The sequence below is a fragment of the Gavia stellata genome, chromosome 5 (genome assembly GCF_030936135.1).
Source record: "Gavia stellata isolate bGavSte3 chromosome 5, bGavSte3.hap2, whole genome shotgun sequence".
In the NCBI taxonomy this organism is placed as follows: domain Eukaryota; kingdom Metazoa; phylum Chordata; class Aves; order Gaviiformes; family Gaviidae; genus Gavia; species Gavia stellata.
This window is the reverse complement of record NC_082598.1, coordinates 50,325,515-50,347,156: the sequence shown is the minus strand read 5'-3', so window position 1 is coordinate 50,347,156 and position 21,642 is coordinate 50,325,515. Positions and strand designations below refer to the sequence as shown.

At 38.4% G+C, this 21,642-nt stretch overlaps 1 protein-coding gene across 1 annotated transcript in view; it reads right to left on the bottom strand.

Moving 5' to 3' along the window:
- TNKS (tankyrase) overlaps window positions 1–21,642 on the bottom strand; it is a 143,010-nt gene that overhangs the window by 33,941 nt on the left and 87,427 nt on the right. The window contains exons 6-11 of the mRNA XM_059817418.1: window positions 12,072–12,166; window positions 9,154–9,220; window positions 8,501–8,687; window positions 6,352–6,473; window positions 3,664–3,755; window positions 3,487–3,565 (exon numbers count right to left, since the gene is read on the bottom strand). Of these exons, the coding sequence (XP_059673401.1) occupies window positions 3,487–3,565; window positions 3,664–3,755; window positions 6,352–6,473; window positions 8,501–8,687; window positions 9,154–9,220; window positions 12,072–12,166 (642 nt within the window). The remainder of the gene's footprint in view (window positions 1–3,486; window positions 3,566–3,663; window positions 3,756–6,351; window positions 6,474–8,500; window positions 8,688–9,153; window positions 9,221–12,071; window positions 12,167–21,642) is intronic.

The window sequence follows — 21,642 nt, the reverse complement described above, 5'->3', positions numbered from 1 at the left end:
AGTCCTTCACTTTTTATTATCATCTAACATACTTCAAACAGCAAATTTACACTGTGATAAAATCAAGGATAATTAAATCCAGCTCCAAGACCACAAACCATCTCTTGTTCATCCTAAGCAAATTCCCTAAAGCAGTCTTTACCATGCTTCAGCCCATTTTGCAAAACAAGAAAAGCCTACTCAAAACATACATACTTCACATTATCTCACTTCTGCTGTCTGACACAGATCACAGCTGCTCCTCATGAAAACAGTCACAAATTATTTTCAATCTGTAAATCTTTACATGACTTTGTCTCCTAAATCCATTACTGGATGTTTTTTTTGTGGATCAGCTGCCTGCCTTTTGGCACTGTATTTCAGAAGAAGAAAGTTCCACTTTCTTTGAAGCCCCAGTTACTCATCTTTTTCAAATTGTTACTCTTTCTATAATCAGTAGTGGTTTCCAGAAGGTAGATTAAAGCTCACTTACACAGTACCTTTCCTTTGATAGAAGAAATAGTTGCAAAGTAAAGAAAATATGGTGGGTATCACCCACCCACACTTCAATAAGCATTTGATATGGGATCACATAGGAAAATTTTATTTATTTTATATGGAAAAATAGAGATTGATTAAAGAACTGACTGTATTGAAAGGGGGAGGGCTGCTCAGTAATTGGTTGTGGGATCATTTTATTTTAATATTTTCATTAATGATCTTGGCACAGCAGAATTGTGTTGAAGGGCACGAATAAGAAAAATCAGCAAGAAAAAAATTTTCGAGATTCTCTGTGTTCTACACGACTACAGGAAGGGTCTGAGTACTACTGTGTCATGTCTATTAAAAAGGCAAACATGATCCCAGTATGCATTAGTCCAGCATTTACATTAGAGATATGGAAGTGCCATCATGTAAGGCAGTGGGGGAATGAATTCCATTCTCATTGCCTGAGCTCCAAGATTTCCTCTGATGCTACTGAAGAGAAGGGTTAGAAGGATGATTAGGAAATGGCAATATTCTCTTATGAGGGAAGACAGCATTTGAGGCTTTTAGCCTGCCAAAACAAAGCCTAAGAATAAACAGTTTGTTCACTGCAAACACCTCAGCAAAGGAAGCATCAAAATGGAAAAGAGGTATTTAAACTGCAGGAAACTGCTGTTCCAACAACAAATGGATATTCACTGTGAGGCTGCTATTGCAGGGGGACTAGACATACCAGCTCTTCTAAAAAACACAACTAGACAGGATCAAAGAACTTAGGTACATCCAACTACATCTTACGAAATAACTAAAATTCAAGGCACAAAAAGGGTAAACAGGAAGAAAAAGCTTCCAGAAACACAACGAATGGAAAAAATCCAACACCTGTATCATGCTTCAGGGATTAAAGCTGCCAAGTCCCAACAACCAGAAACAAAGAAATATCAATGTTAAAAGAGTGTCTGATGAACTGAATGCCTACAGTCAAAGCAAGAGCAAGAGGTCAAATGATAATATACAAGCAAGACAAACATTTTAGAGTGATTAAATATGCCTACTTAACTAATTAATACTCTAGAGCATATCCCATCTGGGAACTTCAAAGTGCTTCAAAAGCCTTAATGACCTACCTCTCATGAAAAACTGTGATTGCATTATGTATTGTTTTACAGCTGAGGAAATTTGGACACCGATGAAGAGGGAACTGATCCATTGCAGTATGGAAATACATGCTTAATTTTAACTATGAGCAGTCTCCTGCCACGCACTTAAAACGCTTTGCTAGATCATAAATGTGAATGGCTATCCTCAGAATAACATAGCAAGCATACACCAGGATATGAATGAAGAATGAGTTTTAATGACTACCATATACCTCTATTTGCACACTGTCAATGGAAAAAACAACGGAACACACCACTCAGCATGGTTCTGTAGGTAACTGCGGGCCACTCACCACCATCACTCTGTCCACAACGGACTCATGGATCATGATTTAGGAACCCCTGCTTCAGGACATAAAAGAATTACAAGCTATCATCAGAATATGCTACTGACACAAACAATAGAACTGGGCCATGTCAGTAAGGATTATGTCTTTGAGCTTGCTCCTAACCTGGCTACACAGAGCTAGATTTTCAAGGGAGCAGTAATTTAAATACCTACAGTATAGTAGCAGGCTTTCCAGAAACTCTCAGCACACAGAAACTCCTTGTATTTCAAAGCAGGTAGTACTTGGGTATCAACATGCTTGAAACTCCAGCACGTCCAGTTCAGTGCCTACCCAAATACCATCACTACTGAATTCCTGTGCAAAATCAGATCCGTAAAGCCATGAGGTATCTATTCCTATGGCAAAATGAATTTTTTTTTCACTTTCAGTGCATAGGTATACTACTAAGAGTGGATCTGGGAAAATGATAATGAACGGTTTTAATGACTGCAACTGAGACCTTTGGCACTGCTTTTCCCCCACCATGCATCAGGTATGTCACCACTGCATCAGGATTGTCAATTGTGATAAACTCTGCAATGGTATTGTTGTTAAGCTATTTTATGATGCCATTAAAGTACTATGGAAGTGAATCAGATACTGAAATCTGGCAATGAGCTCTCATACAGGCTTATAAATTACAATTCATTGTTTCAAAATAAAAAGACTTAGTATTAACTATGCATACGATTACATTCCTCGCACCTCCTAGCACGTCAAGAGTGACACACTAGATTGCTATCACAGGTATATTTCTTCATTTCTAGGTACCTGAATGAAAATGAAGACTCAAAGAGAGTAATGTGAGCCCCCATAAAAGCAAAAATAAGATCATTTATATTTTAACCAATGCAAAGAAAGTACCCCATCAAGAAGGGTTTCTGAGACAATTAAGCAGATATCATTACCATGAATGTCAAGTTTACTGCTAAAACTCAAAGATAATTCTGAAATACTTCTGAAAGATGCTTAAAACACATCCTAAATAAAGTAAGTTATACTTTCGTCTGCCTTTAACTGATAACTTGCTGAACCACATGTTTCTAACTGAGCTTCACCATAGGCTCACAAATTACTTTGGTCAGCACCTATGAATGGCTGAAGGGCATAGCAAACCAATCTGATCAAGAGAATAAGAAGTAAGCAAGGGCTAAGGGATGCCCAGCATTAGACTACTAAACTCAGCATCAGCAAACTCAGACATTGGATATTTTCAAGCCAACAAGATAAAGCAACAAGAGGCACCTAGATGACCACATTTCTAATAAATGAGTAGCAAGATTCATTAAAAATGAGTAAGCTAGACTCCTAAAGCCTGTATTCAGTTACTTGGAAAGAAGACCTAATTTTCAAATGGGATTCCTGAACATCCTGTACTGATTTAAGAGAAACACACTTCAAGGTTAACAGGAGAAGCACAAGGCACACAGAAGAAAAAGCAACAACCATCATAAAAACTAACACTGTATTTAATCAGTATAACCCTTCTTCTTGCCTTTTGCCTTAAATAAAATATATGTAAGTATTTTTACCTTTGCTCCGTGTTTATGCAGAACTTCCATGACATCATTATGAGCTTTTTCAGCTGCAACATGCAATGGTGTCATGAAACTAAGAGGGGAAATAAAAAAAAAAAAAAAAGGAAGATTAGTTTTACATTCCTAGTATGACAGAGTCCTTTGGAAAATTAAAAAACTTCAGACACCTACTCTTTGTTTTTCTCATTAACATTTGCTCCTTTCCTGAGCAATAGTTCTGTAACTTGCTTCCGCTTGGGATGCACAGCAGCCACAGCACAGTGCTGCAAAAAAGAAAATACAAATTATATTTCAACTACACAGATGACAAAAAGCTTTAAGATCCATGACTTCATCTCTTAAATATTCTGCTAAACATCAGACTACAAAATTTACAAACAGAATCCATCATATTTCTGCTGAAACATAACATACTGAACAAAATACAAGCTAGTGATCAATGCTAAATTATTCTACTCAGAGAAACAATTTTAATTTTAAAGCTATTTGTCACTTACGAAAAAAGCAATACGATCCCAACTACATTAACTAGCTATCAGGACAAAACCAGCACATAATGCACAAAGGATGTAAAGGCAAAAGGGCTTGAAACAGCCTAACTTCCTACAGAGGGACTCCAAAGGGGCCCATTAAGATTCTGCTGCTTCTGTCAGATTAACATGACTTTTGAATGTTGCTTTGTTTCTTCTATTTCAATGTGTACTGAACTTGTTAACCTAATGGCAATTGTGTTACGCACCCAATTACAAATTACGTAATAAATGAATGGGCAATAAAGTTCTCTTAGAGTATCTTTTTTTCCACGCTATGAGAAAGATACATCTTTCACACAGGGCTTTTCAATGCTTAAGCCTGCCCTTGTGGGAACACATTACAGCCCTTTGCCAGGTGTAACTATTCTCCTGAAGGTGGCTGGGGTCTGCTTGTTGGTTTGTCTGTGCATTCGGCACCCAGAAGAAAGCACTTTGTTCCACCCTTTTTAATTTGATCCTCTGCGGAGACTAGACTCAATCTGTCCTGACATTTTCTCAACAGTGGCACTATCAATACATTCCTGAGGCCTGAAATTACAAGCATGGTTCCAGGTAAGCTGAACACCAAGCTTTAAAATCAGTCCAGAAATGCTTGTCTCAAGTTTGGATGTCTCAAGATAGCACACTATGAGAAACAGGAGATACTTTTGAATATTTTTGTTTATACGTTTACCCATGTTTTAAACCAGTAACACGTAAAAAGCAGACAGTCTCTTGGAACAGAGTTCTCAAACTTTCCAATAGCAAAACAATAGCTTTTACAATGAGATAGACCCCAAACTGAACACTAATAAGTAGCAATCGTACTGATAACCATCTTTTGGCCAGTTTCAGCCTTCACTATGAAGTAACTGGCACTCAAGCGTCCGCACTGCTGTTAGTCAGCAGAGCATGTCCAAGTTTTGCAAAGGCAAGTCTTGTAAATAAACATTAAGATCAACTTTTGCTCTTAAGAATGGCAGTGTTTTTGAGGCTTTGCAGATAATAACCTATCTGCATTTCCTGCCAATATGATAAACCAGCACCAAAAGCAACACAAATGCTGAAATATTGCCAAACCTCATACCAACACTGAAACATAAATCAGGTGCTTGCTTTGGCCTTTGTTGGGTAATAGGGCACAGACCCCAGCGCCCCATGGTAAAAGATACCATGCTTAGGATGGGAATAGCTCAGTTAGATTGTACATAACCTCCTCTGATCCTAGAAGCGAAGTCCTGCCACTTGGAAATCTCAAGTACGGGAGGCAAAAATTGAGAAATCACAGTCAAACACTTACTGAACAGTGAACTAAAGATATCAATAGAGCTAAAATATCCCATTTTGCCTAGCTGTCTCTGCAGAATGAGCAGGCAGAGAAGAGCAAAGAACACCACAGGACTATGAAGTGATGATTACACAGCTAAAGAGATGCCACATATCAGCAGCTGATATACTCAGGAAGAAAAGGATAACACCATCCCAAATTTCATGCTGTCTTCATGTTCAGCCTCTAAATCTCTCTTCTCTGCCTTGCTTCTAAGTTCAGGCTAGGAACTGAGTCCTCCACGGAGAGAACAGAGCATATGGATGCTTGGTACTCAACACACAATGTTCTGATCACAATCACAATGTTTATAACACCAAATTTGCAGTTGTATGCCTGCAGCTGAGACCTACCACTGTGAAGAAAATGTTCCATTGGAATAAAGTATCATAACTATAATGGTTTTAATAATACCATCAGTCCCTCTCAATTTCATCATCTTCACTGCATCTGGGATACTGGCTGTGTTCTTTGCCTCCACAGCTGCTTCAAACAATGAAATAAGAGCAGGATACTGCCAGGAAAGTCTCAAAGATCCCTGATTCCATAGGTAATGTGGTATTGTCAGTACCATTCCAATCCTGTAAGACCCTGTGATAGACACGTAGCATCTATTTTCACCACAATTTTACACACCTTGTGAAGAAAATTTGTAATGCAACTTTGCCCACATAAAACATGAAGGAAGCACTGGGCCACTGGAATAGAATTTAACCCCAGCAAAAACACAGCAACTGACCAACAAAAAAAGAGCAATGGGAAAAAAGCAGAAGAGAAGTGAAAAATGAACAGGTGAGGAGTGGCCAGAGGGCTTCTGTAATCTAGCAGGAAGAAGAAAAAAGGGATAAAAAATTATATGGTGTTATTTCTATAATGGTGATTTGATTTTAATAGATAAAGTGGTGGCAAATCCTTAATCTCAGATGATGAATACATTTTCATAGCGTAGAAATAAAATTCCTCAACTACCACTACCACCACATTTATCATAAAACAAATGGATTGACTGTATAATCTCACCAGTGCAGTCTCATGCGACTGTGGCTGCTTAAAATTAATAATCTCCAAAGCAAGTGTCTTTTTCACTTTGGCTAGGTCCGCCTCTCTGGCTGCTTGCAGTAAAGAGTGTCCTTTGAATTCATCTGTTAGAGGAAAAAGATGCATTTAATATTCAGCAACATGTCACATTTTATAAATGTTAGTGGAGAAAGGTAGCTACACTCAATTAAGAGGAAATAAGAGTATTTCTGTACATCTTCAGATAGTGGCTGACCTGGGACACAGAACATGAAACACGGTTTACTGAAACTAAATGGACATTGTAAAGGAGAGGGGAAGTGATTCCTTGAGTAAAATCCTTATAGCTTTTCTCCCTCTTATCCTCCACCCACTTGATACTAAATGCATGTGACCTCTAAATTACCTATGTATGTGTTCAAGTGAGCACAATGCTATTACACCCTCTTCAGAAAAAAGCATTACATTTGCTTTTCAAAATCCTTATTGTATTTACAACTACAAATAATTTGAGGCAAAGCCTGAACATATAATTTAAATATAAAATATTAAACTACTGGTCTTGAAAGCTAACAGGCTAAGCATTTGAAGCCAGTCTGCTACAAAGATAGAACAGGTTCTGACGGCAGCTCTATCTTTGCAAGCACGGAGACATAATTTTGTTATTTTCAGTGCCACATCTTGTTCAGTTCAGCAACCAGTTCATCTTAGTTTTAACTCATTTTGAATTTGAAAAAGGACTAAAAGTATTTCTCTTAAAATTTACAAATGAAAGGTAGGTTAGCAAGAATGAAGTCTGAACCTTGGAACTAGAAAAAAAAGCTCAACAATCTCAGTAAAAATATCAGTATTTTTCCTTCATAAGCAAGCTTGAAATACTAAGCTTGTTAAGAGGGGCTTTCTTCTCCCACCCTTGTTTTAACATCCAGTGCATTTGTGGATTTAGAAATAAAAATAAATATAGTAACTTTTAAGTTTTCATTTCAGATAGAATTCAAATGCCTTTGTAAACAAAGCATTACACAAAGCACAAGTACAAATACATCTTGAAATAACAAATAAATGTAATATTATTCCTCAAGTATAAAACCAAAGAACTCAAGAATATATTAAACATGTTGTTTTGGGTATGCAAATGCAAGATGTCCCATCAAAATACTGCCAAATTTGGCATAATGCTCACATTTGTATACACATTTCAGTGGATCTTAATGGACATTAATCTTTCCCCACACCTCTCCAGGAACTATAAATACAGAAATAAAGCAACGTTTAAACAGATTTTTTTTTTGCTTGCTAATTTAAACAAATGGTAAATTAACCTGTCTCAAAGCCAGAAGCATCTCCCAAGTTAGCCCAGAATACAGAGCAGACAAGCAGCTAAAAAATATCAACGTCCTCCTCTTTTCTCCCAGCACAAAGTTTTCTGCTGCACATGATCTCACCATCTTCACATGCAAAGAATAGTGACAGACAACAACCTGACTAGCTATGATTGTGAGTAGTGCGGGATCACACTCTTAGTGTGTCACGGGGCTTCTGTTGTATTGGAAAGGTGACAGACAAAACCAAAAGCTTATTTATAATTGAGTTCAGAATCTACTTCTCAAGAAGGAGTTTTCAGTAACTTCATAATGCCTTGTTTCCATATTTGTCTCATTTAATTAACTTTTACAGTTTATAACAATGAGAAAACAAATCCCCAAAAGAGGGCAAATAAAGGCAGACAAATTCGAATTAGAGCTGAAACATTATTTTGTAAACAGCCTAAGGACTGCAAAGACTACAAAAGAAGGTGCTGGAATTTCCATCTCTTCAAGTTTGCACACCAAAGCTACCTACCTCCTGGATGTTACTCTCCAAGTGCGATACAGAGCCTCAATATAGAGGCTCCTATGTGACTTAACTAGACTTTAAGTGTAAAAAACTCCCACGGTCACTGATTCAGCAGTGCTTTAAACATTTTAAAGCTAAGAAAACCAGACAATATGACGAACAGTATATTAGAGGTATCTGCATACTTCCAAGTGAGAGGCACAGCTGCAGTTACTCTGCTGCTCTGCATCTACTTGTGAAGTATGAGGAAGCTGGCTTGAAAGGAAAGCGCCCCTTTACACCCACCGACAACTGTTTCCAGTCTGAAAACACTTACAGGTCAGCCTCTCCCTTAGCTCAGGCGTTGGAGCCATATCAACCGCACTCTTGCCGTGGCAGTTGACTAATGTGGGGTCCGCACCATGACTCAGCAGGAGGGAACAGACCTCTACGCGGTTCTTGGAAGCAGCCTCATGCAAGGGGGTAAACTGCCAGAGGTCCATAGCATTCACACAGGCACCATGCTAGCACAGCAAAGAAACCTTGTATTAGTAAGAAATCATTTGCAACAACTAAAACCTTACAGATTTTAATTTCATTATAAAAACAGGTTCCATTCTTTCATATATGAACACATAGTCAAAAAAATAATTATAAAAATACCTGTATACAAAAATACTACTGCACCCTCAAAAAACCCTGGAATTTCTGTATGAGACAGTTTTTCAGTAGAACAGATTTTTTCCCACAGAAAAATTCAAATAAATGAGACTCTACTATCTGTCCAAAGAAATTAGGTGGGGAAAAAACACATATAGTGTACCACAAAAAGGCCTACATTTGCAGGCTTCTGAAATGACCTACAGGATGTTTGAAACCTGTTACTACAGGGAAAAAAAAAAATTTTCCTTTTCAACTCCGGTATAAACAGTTCATATCTCATCTAACACATCTAAACCTAGAGTAATTACTTTCCATCCTTCTGCTTACCTTAAGCAGCAGCTCTGTAACCTCATAGTGTCCATATGAACATGCATTATGAAGAGGCACAAGACCACTGTATGGAAGAAAGCAAATCACAAATTTATTTAAGCAGCATTTTTAAAGACGGAGGAACAATTTTCTCTCTACTGAGAGATGAACAGAAATAAAATTAAATCTAAAATATTTAAATATTCAAATATTTAAAAATGAAGATTCACAAACTAATGGAAAAATCTAACCTTCCCAAACAGCATGTTACTTAAGAGTGGCATTAAAATGGTGTTGGGTTTTTTTTTTCGTCTTAACAGGCCACAGAGGTTTAATCTACCACTAAGATTAGCATTAATTGGCTTTGAAATGATCTTTCTTTAAGCTATTAAGGGGAGGGGGGGGGAAGTCACATTCCACATTTGATTTGCTCAAGAGAAGTCAGTGTTCTCTTTCTGCCTAAATATGAACTACCATTTATTTAAAATTCTATGTGAAAGGCAAAACTCCCCACATAATGCTAACGTAACTCCTGGGTATACTATGAAGATGTACAAATACCCACAGAAAGCAGACTAAAATTGCTGCTCCAGATTGTGGAATGACCTGATTTTATTCCATTTTTTACAGTACAACCTACTTAACTGTGCAAGATACTTTTAAGAGAATCCCTGTACTCTTTGTACAGCTATATTACTGAGGGCCATACTTAAAAATGATACTAGCGAAGTAAATAACAGGGATCTAGTCATAAGCACAAGATGTAATAAAAAAGTCATGCATTGAAAGGGAAATGCAAAGAGGACAATTATTATAGAAGACAAAATGAGTTTAATTCAAGCCAAACAAGACAGGCTAGTTAGGGCTCAATGAACCAGGATGCATAATACACTGAAAACAATAATTAACCCTTCACTATTTATGAAAAATATAGGGGATGTTTCCCAGAATTGCAAAATCAACTTAAAGAGCATTGGGACAGCAAGTACTAGACAACAGGGTAAACTTAATTCCAAGGTAGATGCTCTCAGAAGCAGCATTGCACTTGTCACAGGAGAGGGAAATTTGTTCAGGGGAAATTCTTCAAACTGTTCTTTTCCATTGTTACTTTTCTTAATTACAACTTATGGCTGTATGTGTGAGACAGAGAGAGAGTATCCAGTCCACAGAGCACTCAAAAAAACCTGCCCTCTTCCAAAATGATGGTCATCTAAGAGGACTGAAGCCTTCAAGGTCTCATCAGCAAAGACAGTCACCGCAGCAATCCACCTGGCCACTTCTACAGCATACCCTCTCCTTTTCTCTTCCAGCACATTGTGACTTTGTGCACAATAACAGTAAGGCAAAGAAAGGACCAGTGGAAAAAGAGCTGCTTCGTCAGCTGTGGTCCTCTTTGGGAGTAACAAGAAGTGATGACCATTTTGAAGATGCACCACACTTTCTCAGGACTCTCTCTGAAATGATGCCATTGAAAAGAATCTAACAGGTCTATAAGATCAATGTAAACTAATTTAGCCCCATAAATGATAAATGACATTTATTTATAGCCTATTTACTTATAAATTATATATAAATAAGAAACAGCATGAAAAAACAAAAGACAACACTGATTGTAAATGTGTGATGCCGCTAAAAAAAAAGAAAAGAGGGAGCTTACTGGGCTGTGAGACATTTTTTAAGTATGTTTGAATTGTTTTTAAGTTTAATACAAAGTGTATCATTTCTCTTCACACACACACACCCCCACCCAAGTTCAACTTAATTACTTTTCATGCTTTTTATACTTTCCAAGCAGATCATTCCAACCTCATTAAAGCATCTATGCTGACATTTTCTATCAAGTGGTGCTCAGATTTTGGAAAGGTGTAAAATGCCTAAAATTTGCTTAACAATGCTGGATTTACCTGAATAGGTATTACATGCAGCTTTACTCTGGGGTTTTTTGACTTACATAATGTGTCATCATGCATTTCACAACAATTCTGATCAAAAAAGCCATTAAGGGTGAATGTACAGACAAAACTGCTATAATTAGTCAGTCTTCAAGAGTTTAAGTATGCTTGGGACTGGTTTTGGAAAGAAAAAGAAAAGAAAAAAGGTAAGATCTTAATTTAAAATCTCTTTTAACACTAGGCTGGACTCAGCAGAAAATGAAGATACAAGAAGTGCCTCCAGGTTGCTGATGGAGGCAGAACACACACATTAATATCTTACCTCTACGGACTCTGAATACAAAAGACATGCCTTTAACCAGGGGCCCCATTTCTGCAATGTTAAGACTAAGCCTTCCTATCAGACCACCATGAGAATCATCACCTTAAGACTTCAGAACTGTATGGCTGAGAACAATGTACAACACGTATCGTTCCAGATTTCTGACTGCTATGCACTTTTTGTTGGTATCTTACGTAACTACCATCCTTACTGCAAAACCAGAATAGTTTAGCTTCTACTGTATCTTGATTTTTGCTGGCAACATCAATCAAGATGGGTATCCAACGACCAATAGTCACAAGCACGAGTGTTATTTGTGTTACATGGAATTGCAACAAGATAATGAAACTATAGAGAAATTTTTCAACGCACATTTTTTTCACTAAGCCCACCCACCTTCTCCCCATCGCCTTCCCTAAAATAATGCTAAAGACCATGATTTAAACAGTGCAGTCTGTGCATGGAAGCGAAGAGTAAGGTTTGGAAAAAAATTTAAAGGTGTAATAGAAGACTTAAGACAACTGCAATCACAGCTAATCTGTTATTGAGGCTCTAACAAAAGTTTATTTATGATGAACAACACTCAGATTTTGGAAGCAAATGTCACATTCTCAGCTAACTATTTGAGATTATGCTGCAACATGAAACAGAAATAACTCCCCATCTTGATTAATACAAAACCACTGCTGCAAAAAGATAATAAATAAACTCATTTTACATACCCTTTGTCCTTTGCGTGAACATCTGCACCATGCTGAAGCAGAAGTTGGACTATGCGAACTCTGTTGTAGCCTGCTGCTAGGTGTAAAGGAGTGGACTGCAAAGTAAAACAAAACAAGATGAAGAATGGGAGCCCCATAAATTTAAGTCCTGCACTTCCTGCCATTTAAGTACTCTTCATTTCTCTTACACATTGCATTAAGGTAAATTATGCTTCCCTTCTGTGATTAGCCAAATTAACAAACACACAGCACATGCATGCCCTTCCTGTTGTCAAAACAAATAAATTTTCCTTAAGGTGGGGAAGAATCCAGCTGTCTCCTAAGGCAATAACAAACTGATCATTTGAAGTTAATTTAAATAATGGTCCAACTTTGTTTTGTTTGGGTTTCAGGGTTTCTTTTTGTTTTGTTTTTGTTGTTGGGGTTATTTTTTGGAGTTTGTTTGTTTTTAAATGCTAGAATTTAATTTTTAAAATGCTAGAATTTATTTTTTTAAAATTAATCAGTAAATTTATGCAGTTCAAGCTGCATGCTCATAGGTTACAAAACTGTTTGTATGTATGCTTGTTGCAACATATGCAGAAGAGGCAGACTGCAGAAAAAGAAATAATGCATTTATCCCATAGCAGGAATGTTTGTCTTCAGCTCTGCACCAAACAAGTAGTTGTACCTGCACTGTGCTGCGCTAAGACACACAGAGCAAACTGTATGCAGTTTGCAGTTTCCTGCAAAACACACATCTTCAGCAGTAATGCACCTTGCTGCATAGTAACAGAGTAATAATAGCACCTTTCTCCATAGCTAATTCATAAGAATTTTGACTGAATGCTTTTGAAGTCGATAACAGTAATTCCCCTTGAAATTTATTTTAAAAGCTTTTTATTATGAAACAAATAGTGCGTGCTGTCTCAGTCTGAAGGAACTGATTTCTTATACGAATGGGTGATGTTGTTTCCTCCTTCCCAAGGCTGAGGAGCAGAGGATTTTAAAGGGATCTTTGTTGCAATTTATTTTGTGGCATGCAACCAAACAACTCAATTTTATTACAGTAAAACCTCATACATAAACCAGCTGGAACACACAGGAAGACTTACATATCTCACACTATTAAGCCAAGTGCAGATTTACTGTCAGTATTAAAAGATCATTATACAATATTACAGGTGAGACATCATATTCTCACTATTATCAAGATTTAAAAAACAAAAATCAAGACAAATGGTCTCATCTGTGGTAAACAGCAGCAGGTGCTATATATCCATAAACAGTATGGATTTCCAGGAATTAATACATATTTAGTACGACCACAAGTTGGAGTAGTCTATATTATATTTTACTATAGTCTCAACACTTTGCTACTTTGCTCCAGAAAGAGTAACTACTTTGACACCTACCAAGTGTCCTGTGTACCATAGTGAGGACACAGCTTGTACTGTCAGAAATGATGGCACAGGACCTCTCTAAAAAAAAACATCTGGGTAACTCAGTTTATTTAGGAAAGCAGTTATGCAAGTTTCCGTAAGACCCATCTTTGGAAATATCTATACTCAAAATAAGGACCTCTAACATTCCTAACCTGAAGATCCCTAAAGTGCCTCCAAAGTACAAAATGCCACCACCACCAAAATGGGTCAAATAAAAGATTTGAACGTCTGGCCATTCAAATTGTTAGGATCTATTACTCTGTTTCAGAAAGGCTTCTACTACTGAATTAAAAATTTGGGCTGATCCAGAAGGTATTATATTCTTTTCATATCTGCCCCTATTATAAAATAGCTGGCTTCTGCATATCATAAACACTAATGAAAATCTGGATAATAATTATGCCACTATTGACGTTAGCAGAATACTTCAGTACTGTTTATTCTGACAATTGCCTTGGTTTGGTTACTAAATCCAGTTTTAATTAACAATTCTGAAAACCTGAAAGGAATTTGAAATAGACTGTGAAAAAGTCTGTCTATTGAAAGGTCTAAACTCCAGAAGAAATCAGAGCAAACACTAAATCTTTGGACAACTGCAGGATCCTTTAAACTCATTACAATTAAACTACATCCGTTCTTGTCTGCATGCTACTTCTAAAACAACGATGGCAGACTTCCAAGATAATGTTTTACTCATATTAAGCATTATTAATAGGGATGTTCTCAATAAAGATACATCAACCCTGGAATCTTGTTCACGGCTTAAAATTAAAGGAAAAACTATTATGACTCAAGCTGGGACTGTGCCTTTTGTATCTAGGGTTATTAGACCTGCATTTGCCAAATAACTTCATTAGAGAAGAAAGCCAAAACATTTCAAGCTTATAGTTGCAAGACAAAGGACGTAAGTGAAGCAAAACAGCGTCATCCCAAATCTTCAGACAACTTATATCCCTGCCTTTCAGAAAGGTGAGCTACTTCCTTCTCCCCAAGCAAGGCAACACCGGTAACACAGTCCCATCAATGAACACGGAATAGCATGTCTTCCCCAACACACCAGGAATTAGTTATTTAGCTGCAGCCAGGCGCCTGATGTCTGGCGTGGTTGCCTTCTGATCCACAGCAGCTTCAGCGAAGCTGCAAGCCATGCTGCGGCTGCCTCTCCAAGGAGGACCTAACTGATGCTCCCTGTGCCCATCCCTGAAGACAGGGCTGAGATCTCGGCCAGTCTGCATGCTTCAACTCTGCAATCACAAACCTTATCACCTGGAGGACCACCTGGTGCTGGAGACACAGGCAGCTGGAGGGCCAGAGAGACCACTTGACCGAGGGGCAAGGACAACTGAACGCATGCGCACACACACACACACAGAGGGTGTGCAGAAGCAGTGATCCTGGAGGGCTGCTCCCCCTGTATCCAGGCCTGGTGTATCAGAACCCACAAGCCAGCATTGCCAGTTGCTCTTTAGTTTGGCTAAAAGGCTCTTATAAATGCTGTGCTTACATACGCTTCAGGAAGGAGGAAGCAGGAAGGCCCTACCTCAATGATTTTTTAAGGACTTATCTTCCTTTCTCGTGAGAAAGAGCATTCATTAATGTTACAGATTTAATAGTTAAAAATACTATTCTGGTGTTACAAGCTTGTATGCTAATTACAGAAACTACCTAAAAGATAATGTCATGCTACACGAACTACTCATTATATGGGGTTATTAGCCCTCAAAAAAAATTGAACAATGATAGTAAAGAGACTGATGTTCAAAATCAACGTGCTGTTTATACTGCACTAGAAAAGTAGAAACTAGCTATCACAAACAGCAGTATTGTATATTGCACCTGCAAGTACCTCACTTAATATTAAGAAAAGAGATTTAATTGAGCTCTCAATTAACCCCTCCTCCCATGTCTTGCAATACCTGGCAAGAGACTTACTACCAAGAATCCCGAGAGGCCACTTACCTTCCAAGACTCACATTCACGGTTACCAAGCCAATCACACTGTCTTACTTGCTAGTATAATTAAAAAGAGTACAACTCCACATTTATTAAGTAAAGTAGACCCTCATGTGAGATGCTCGCATTATTTTAAAGTTTAATGGCAGCTGTAATTGAGTCAAAGCAGGTATTGTGCATTTCAAGGAAGATCACTGTACACAAGATGGCAATCACTGTCATCCTGTATAGCTACAATTTATACTAAAGCAGGTAGTTTTGCCTGCTGTCTTTTTGAAAATGTGTTGCCTGGGAATATAAGAAATGCATTTTTTAGGGTTAAAAAACGTACATACAGCAGTTTGATAGTATTTTCATTGAGCCTTAGCTATTTTCACATCGCTTTGTTACCACCAGCTGATTTGGTGATCCCTGTTCAAGGTCGGCCGCCTTGGACTTGCTGTCCCCTGTTCACCTGCATCAAACAAAAGGGGCCCCGAGGAATCGCCAGAGCTGCAGGATGCTGAGCTGCTTCTACTGAAATCAGAAAATTGGTTTCAACAAATTGTCCACAGGCAACATGGGAGTGCTGGCTCCAAGCACCATCTGTTTCCCTTCCTATCTTGCTAAAGAGTCTTCAGCAGCTCTCGGATGGTAATGCCGCCACAGCCCCAGAAGAAAGCTGCATTTTCATATTCAGATTATGAATTGCCTATTTTATGGGCAACTTTAAACTGAGGGATCTTATGTAAGGATCTTATATCATGCATTATCTGCATGATCAGTAACAGCTGCAGGAACTGTTTTAAAAACTAACATTGCCTGTTCTTGCGTTCTACTACCAAAATCTCTATATAATGCCATCTGATAACAATCTTAATCAATGTTTTTCTCTCATTCTCAAGTTGTCATCCCGACGGCTATTGAAATCAACAAACGAGCTTCTTATCATATATATGATGTCTCATCATACATCTAATTTACAACACTGTAAATACAATAAATCACTGTAACTACAGTGATTTAGAATTATCATAATTTAATTTCATCTTCTATGGGAAGGGCATTCTCACAATAAAGAGGCAACACCCTGATTTTGAGCGCCAGCTCTGGCCTTGACATATTATGGCTACTGTCATGTTCAGAAGGTCCCCACATGGATACATAGCAGTAAAGGTGGCTCTTACACAGACAGACAAACAAGTATGACTTGGCAGAAAATACCTAAGGACACTCCTATGTTTATTGTTAACTCTTCTACAACACCCTGCTGACAAAAGATGTCAAAAAAAAGGAGAAGGAAGGAGGTATTTAAAAATGTTTCATGTAGACTTTAATATATGTGACTTTTTTACCTTGTCTATAATTATCTTCAGGTTTGGTAGATTTAGAAATCGCAGTTATGCAGCAAACTCCCATCTAACTTTTGTCAAACAAACCCTTTATTCTAAACAGACCGTACTCCCTGTAGAGAGCAGTAGCAATAAAAATAGTTCTCTTAAACTTTTGTAGTTTGTCTTACAAGCTCCCTTCAAAACAGTGTTTCACCTCCTGTCAATTAAGCGAAGCGCAGAGACATTTCTAATCGCAGAAGGCCTTTGTTTCACAGTTTTGCATAAAACTGTTTGTGTTGAAAGATGTCCTGACTCCTGGCAAGATGACTATTTGAATCTGGCATACTAAAAAAAAAACCTCTGAGCAGGCAAACAACTCTCTCTTCACTGGGTTAGAATTTATGATTGGATCTTTCTTTCCAGTTGCAACAGTCTGTGTCTGCTTGATGCTGCTCTCTTACAGACTTCTCTAAAATGAACTGCATTAATCATGAGCGTACATCGGGAAGACATTCCAGATGCGAGTGGAATAACCCCTGTCGCTACTTTATCATTCTGATTAACGGGGTAAGAAAACAAGTTGCAACAACATCACAATCTTGAAGAAACTTTCCTGAACTTTTCCACTGGTGAAATGATCCGGCTTTTCCTTTGCAGCTCAGATACCAACCTGCATTCCAATTTTAAGCAGTGTGCCCATCTTACACCTTCATTTTTAAACTCATTTGTAAGCCTTCTTGAGAAAATAACCTCATTGACATTTGTTTGTATGGTGGCAAGATGGGATGCATCATCATATACAAAAAAATTTCCTTCTAGAAACACATATTTCAAATAACTCAAAAAAATTATTTTATATTCATGCTACAATGCTCTTGCACACTAGATACTACAGAAATAAAGTTCGCTAACCTCAGCTAGAGAATTATGCTCTTAATGAGCGGGAAAGGGGCTGTGCTTTTGTTCATTAGCCACATGGCTTGTCAACTTCAGCCACCCAAATTGTGCAACTTCCTTGGTCATTTTATAGCAGTACTGAGTTATTTAATTTCATGGTCAATAATTACGCTTTAGGGACAAACTTACAGATGCGGCTCCAGGAAAACATGTCAGACTGTTGACCATAGATGAGCTAGATGCAACAAGTTTAAACTCGACAGATAAATAAGCACAGGGATGAAGAGCTTAAACTACTTTTCTTATCTAAAAAAACCACCGAACACCCACAAAAACACGCAAAAAGCAAACCACAAAAACCAATTCCTAAGGACAAGAATTACAAAATGTGTAAGGAAGACATTTCTCACTCCACTGTGTTTCCAGTGGTAATTTAACTGCTTCATCTTCAGAACACAACCAGTAGTACTTAATGGGACTGTTGAACAGGACAGACTTAGTGTACTAAAACTCAGAAAAACATCATGTCACAAATTTCACATAGTGCTTTCTAGCAGCTCGTGACAGGGAAAATGAACTGAACAGCTCATTAATTCAGAATCTGCAAGTCACACAGTATCTTAATTTAGAGCTCTGGTATATCAGATGATCTCTTGGGGGTGTGGGGAGAAGATCCACTGTTTTGAGCTGTAAACCAGTGAAGACAAAATCAGCTTGACTTCACATATACAGTAGTGTAGGGCAGAGTATTATTGGGTGAGAATGAGGATTACATGAAGAGTAGGAGAGAAACATTTGCATTCCTTTTTATTCTGTCACTTGGCAAAAGGAGAACAAAGAAGTTGTCTGCAATAAAAAGAAATTCTTCCTCGCAACTGAATACCTTTCAGAAATTTATTCAGGTATTGTACCACCTGGGTTATGGTACAAAGCCCAGAGCAGGTCAGATATCAGGAATGGCATACCTCCTAGAAGTATTTAGAAATGCGTACCAGCTACAAAGCATTGCTTTGTGGATCACAGATTGAAGGAACATTCCTCTCTGTATTCAACTGTGCAGAAACCACAGCTGCAATGTTACTTTCAAATTAGTGTTGGACACCTCCAGACCAAGCAGATGTCATAAACTGGAGGAAAAGATAAGAATGTATAATAAAGATGAAATGGAATAAATAAAATGGCTGGAGAGCTAAAAAGCACAGGAAGAGCAGAATAAAAATACTGCAACTACACTGACAAAATAAGCCCTCATTTGGAAAAAGTTTATTTGGGTGAAAGACCAGGACTCCTCTGCTCCTAATCTCTAGTGAGTATTCAAATCTGTTCCTTCTCAGAGGGCTGTAATGTCCAAACTACTGACTACTAAATGTTTTTCTAGTAGATCTGACCTTTGAGAGACAATACAAGTTTCTGACTGTACCTCTGAACCTCAAAACTGCGTGACAAGGCTTGGCATCAGTTCTACACATTAACATGGTGACCCTGTTGTACTGCAAGTTGGGCTAAGAGCTGAAAAATAAGGGGCAGGAGATTTATGAGAGAAAAGCTTTTTCAACCACATAGATGCCTGGGGTAGGGAAGGACAGAAAAGATGACAAGCATCATCTTGCACAGGGGTAGACAAAGAAAGAACCAGAGTATCTCTGTCTCTCAGAGGTTTAAAGAAAGAAGAACTTGAAATGAGTGCTTTCACTTTTCTGCTCAGGAACTACTCCTGCTAGCATAGAAACAGTGCCACCACAGAGAAGGTAGGTAAGTAGAGGCAAACAAGATATGCCCAAAAGCAGAAGAGGGTAAAGGGCAAAGTTATGTTTCCTGACAGAAGAGAAAACATGCAAGCACTGCAGGACCACACAGCAAAAGTAAGTTTCATCTGCAGAGGCAGGCTTAAGATGGATGTTTGAAGATGACCACGTAAAAGCCTTATTAAATCCCCGAAGAAAAACCTGGTCTCCCTGCCCAGCAGGTTTCTCCACACAATGACACTTGACTTTCAAAATTATGGAGATTATTATCTTTGACAACAGCAAGGCAAATCCTTAACACATGTAGATAGCTACTGTTAATAGCTTTCAGAGCTATATAAAAAAAGAAAATAACTCAGAGAAAAGTTCAGAGAAACTTCAAAGAAAAGAAAACAAAGTCAAACCTGAAAGAGCATCGTTACCTGGCAGAAAAAGGGCTAAAAGAAAGGCCAGAAGAAAAAAAGATACTGCAGGACAGAAGGCAGCAACCACATTTGGAATGAACTTTAAAAGCAAAGATCAATCTGATCCACAAGAAAAAGCAGGTATGGCAAAGGGATAAAAGGGACCTCAGCTCCCCAAATATTAATTAGGAAGCTTAGTTCCCCAACAACTCCATACTACGTTGCTGCCATTACTTTCAGAGACTGATCTAGAAGCAGAGACTAAGAGGAAAATGCCAAGGGGCTGAGAGTGACACTTAAATCTTTAAATGGGAACACCACTTTGACCTCTGATCTTAGGATTTCACAAACAGCAGGTCCCATAAATGGGGCACTAGTGATCCCTGACCTCCTCTTAAATAAGAATTAAAATGCAACACTGTCCCCCCCCACTCCTGAAACTCTTCTGTATCTGCATGTATCTTAACCTACCACCCATTTGGTAAAACAGTTCCACAGAGGATGTGTCAGAAAAGTGAGCAACATCCCTCACAAACCCATAGTATTCTCAGAAAATTATTCCTTACAAGAATCTCTTCCATTTCTACATGCAAATGATGAAGGTTTGGCTGGGGATGGAACTGTAATATGAAAAAGAAATTCTGTAGCTTCTACCATGAAGCAGCATTTGCAGTTTTCCCAGATTCAGAAGCATGGAATAGATCTCTGGCAGCACTCAAGCACATGGGCAGACAGACTTTGAGATGGATTATCAGAGAAGCAGCAGAGTATACACCGTGTCTTCGGTGATAGATGCTGGGACCTGAGGGAGTAGTGGCTTGCTGAGCTACAAAAAGATGAAATGACAGTAAAGAACCATTCTCTTCTCTTAAGGGAATGCTGCTAATGTTATTTAACACTGAAAGATGTATACTGCCTTGAAAGATATGGCAGAACACTACATAGGCATTACTTACAGTATCATTGTGTCCAGGATGGCCATTTTTGTTGCTTCTTTTCATCACCTGGAATCTGTCAGAAATGCAAGTCAAAAATGGACAAGTCTGAGGTGAGGCATTGAGGCATGAGTGGCTCTTGCAGAGGCAAAGGCAAGAAGAAAAAACTGCCCCTGTGATGTTATTAACTAAAGTCATCAGAGGGGACTCAAACCTCTAGTAGTCTAAGGAGCAGCTAGCAACACCTGCCAGCTAGAGAACAAACTCATCTGGGCTGGTGGACTGAGCACGCAGGAATGCAGGATTGTCTCATGTCAACCGCTGGAACTTCTATTTGTTAAACTGCACACTGGAAGCTGTGATTCAAGTTTAGTACATGGGGAAGAACAGGTGCTACTGCTGCTGGTCTGAGCAAAGGAGCATGGATAGCCAAGTTTCTGTGCAGTTTTTGAAAGCACCTTAGTGCCAGCCAGTACAGTCCACTGCCTAAGTCTCAGCCCGTCAATCTTGTCAAATTGCAAGATGCAAATGCTTATCACTCCACGACAGTAGGACGAGGCAACTTTCTCCCCTCTTCCAGCACAAATACATACATTTTTATCTGTCCTGTCAGCCAGTGTCAGAAGCTATAGAATCCTGTTCTTCAATTATTTGCTCAGGCTGCTGTTCCCTCTTTTTAATGAAATATTTTGGCGTTGCTCTGGCAGCACAAACAAGTGTTAACAAGAGGCTCTTCTCTGAACAGCCATGCCAGATGTCTGGGGAAGGCCTGCATACAACATTAAAACAATCTGAAGAGGATGCACACTGAAACACCAGAGAACCAAAACTCTACTGTTTCTTGCTGTTTCAGTCTCTTCTTTTTCCACTTGCTATGAAAATCTTTTTCCTACTACAGTC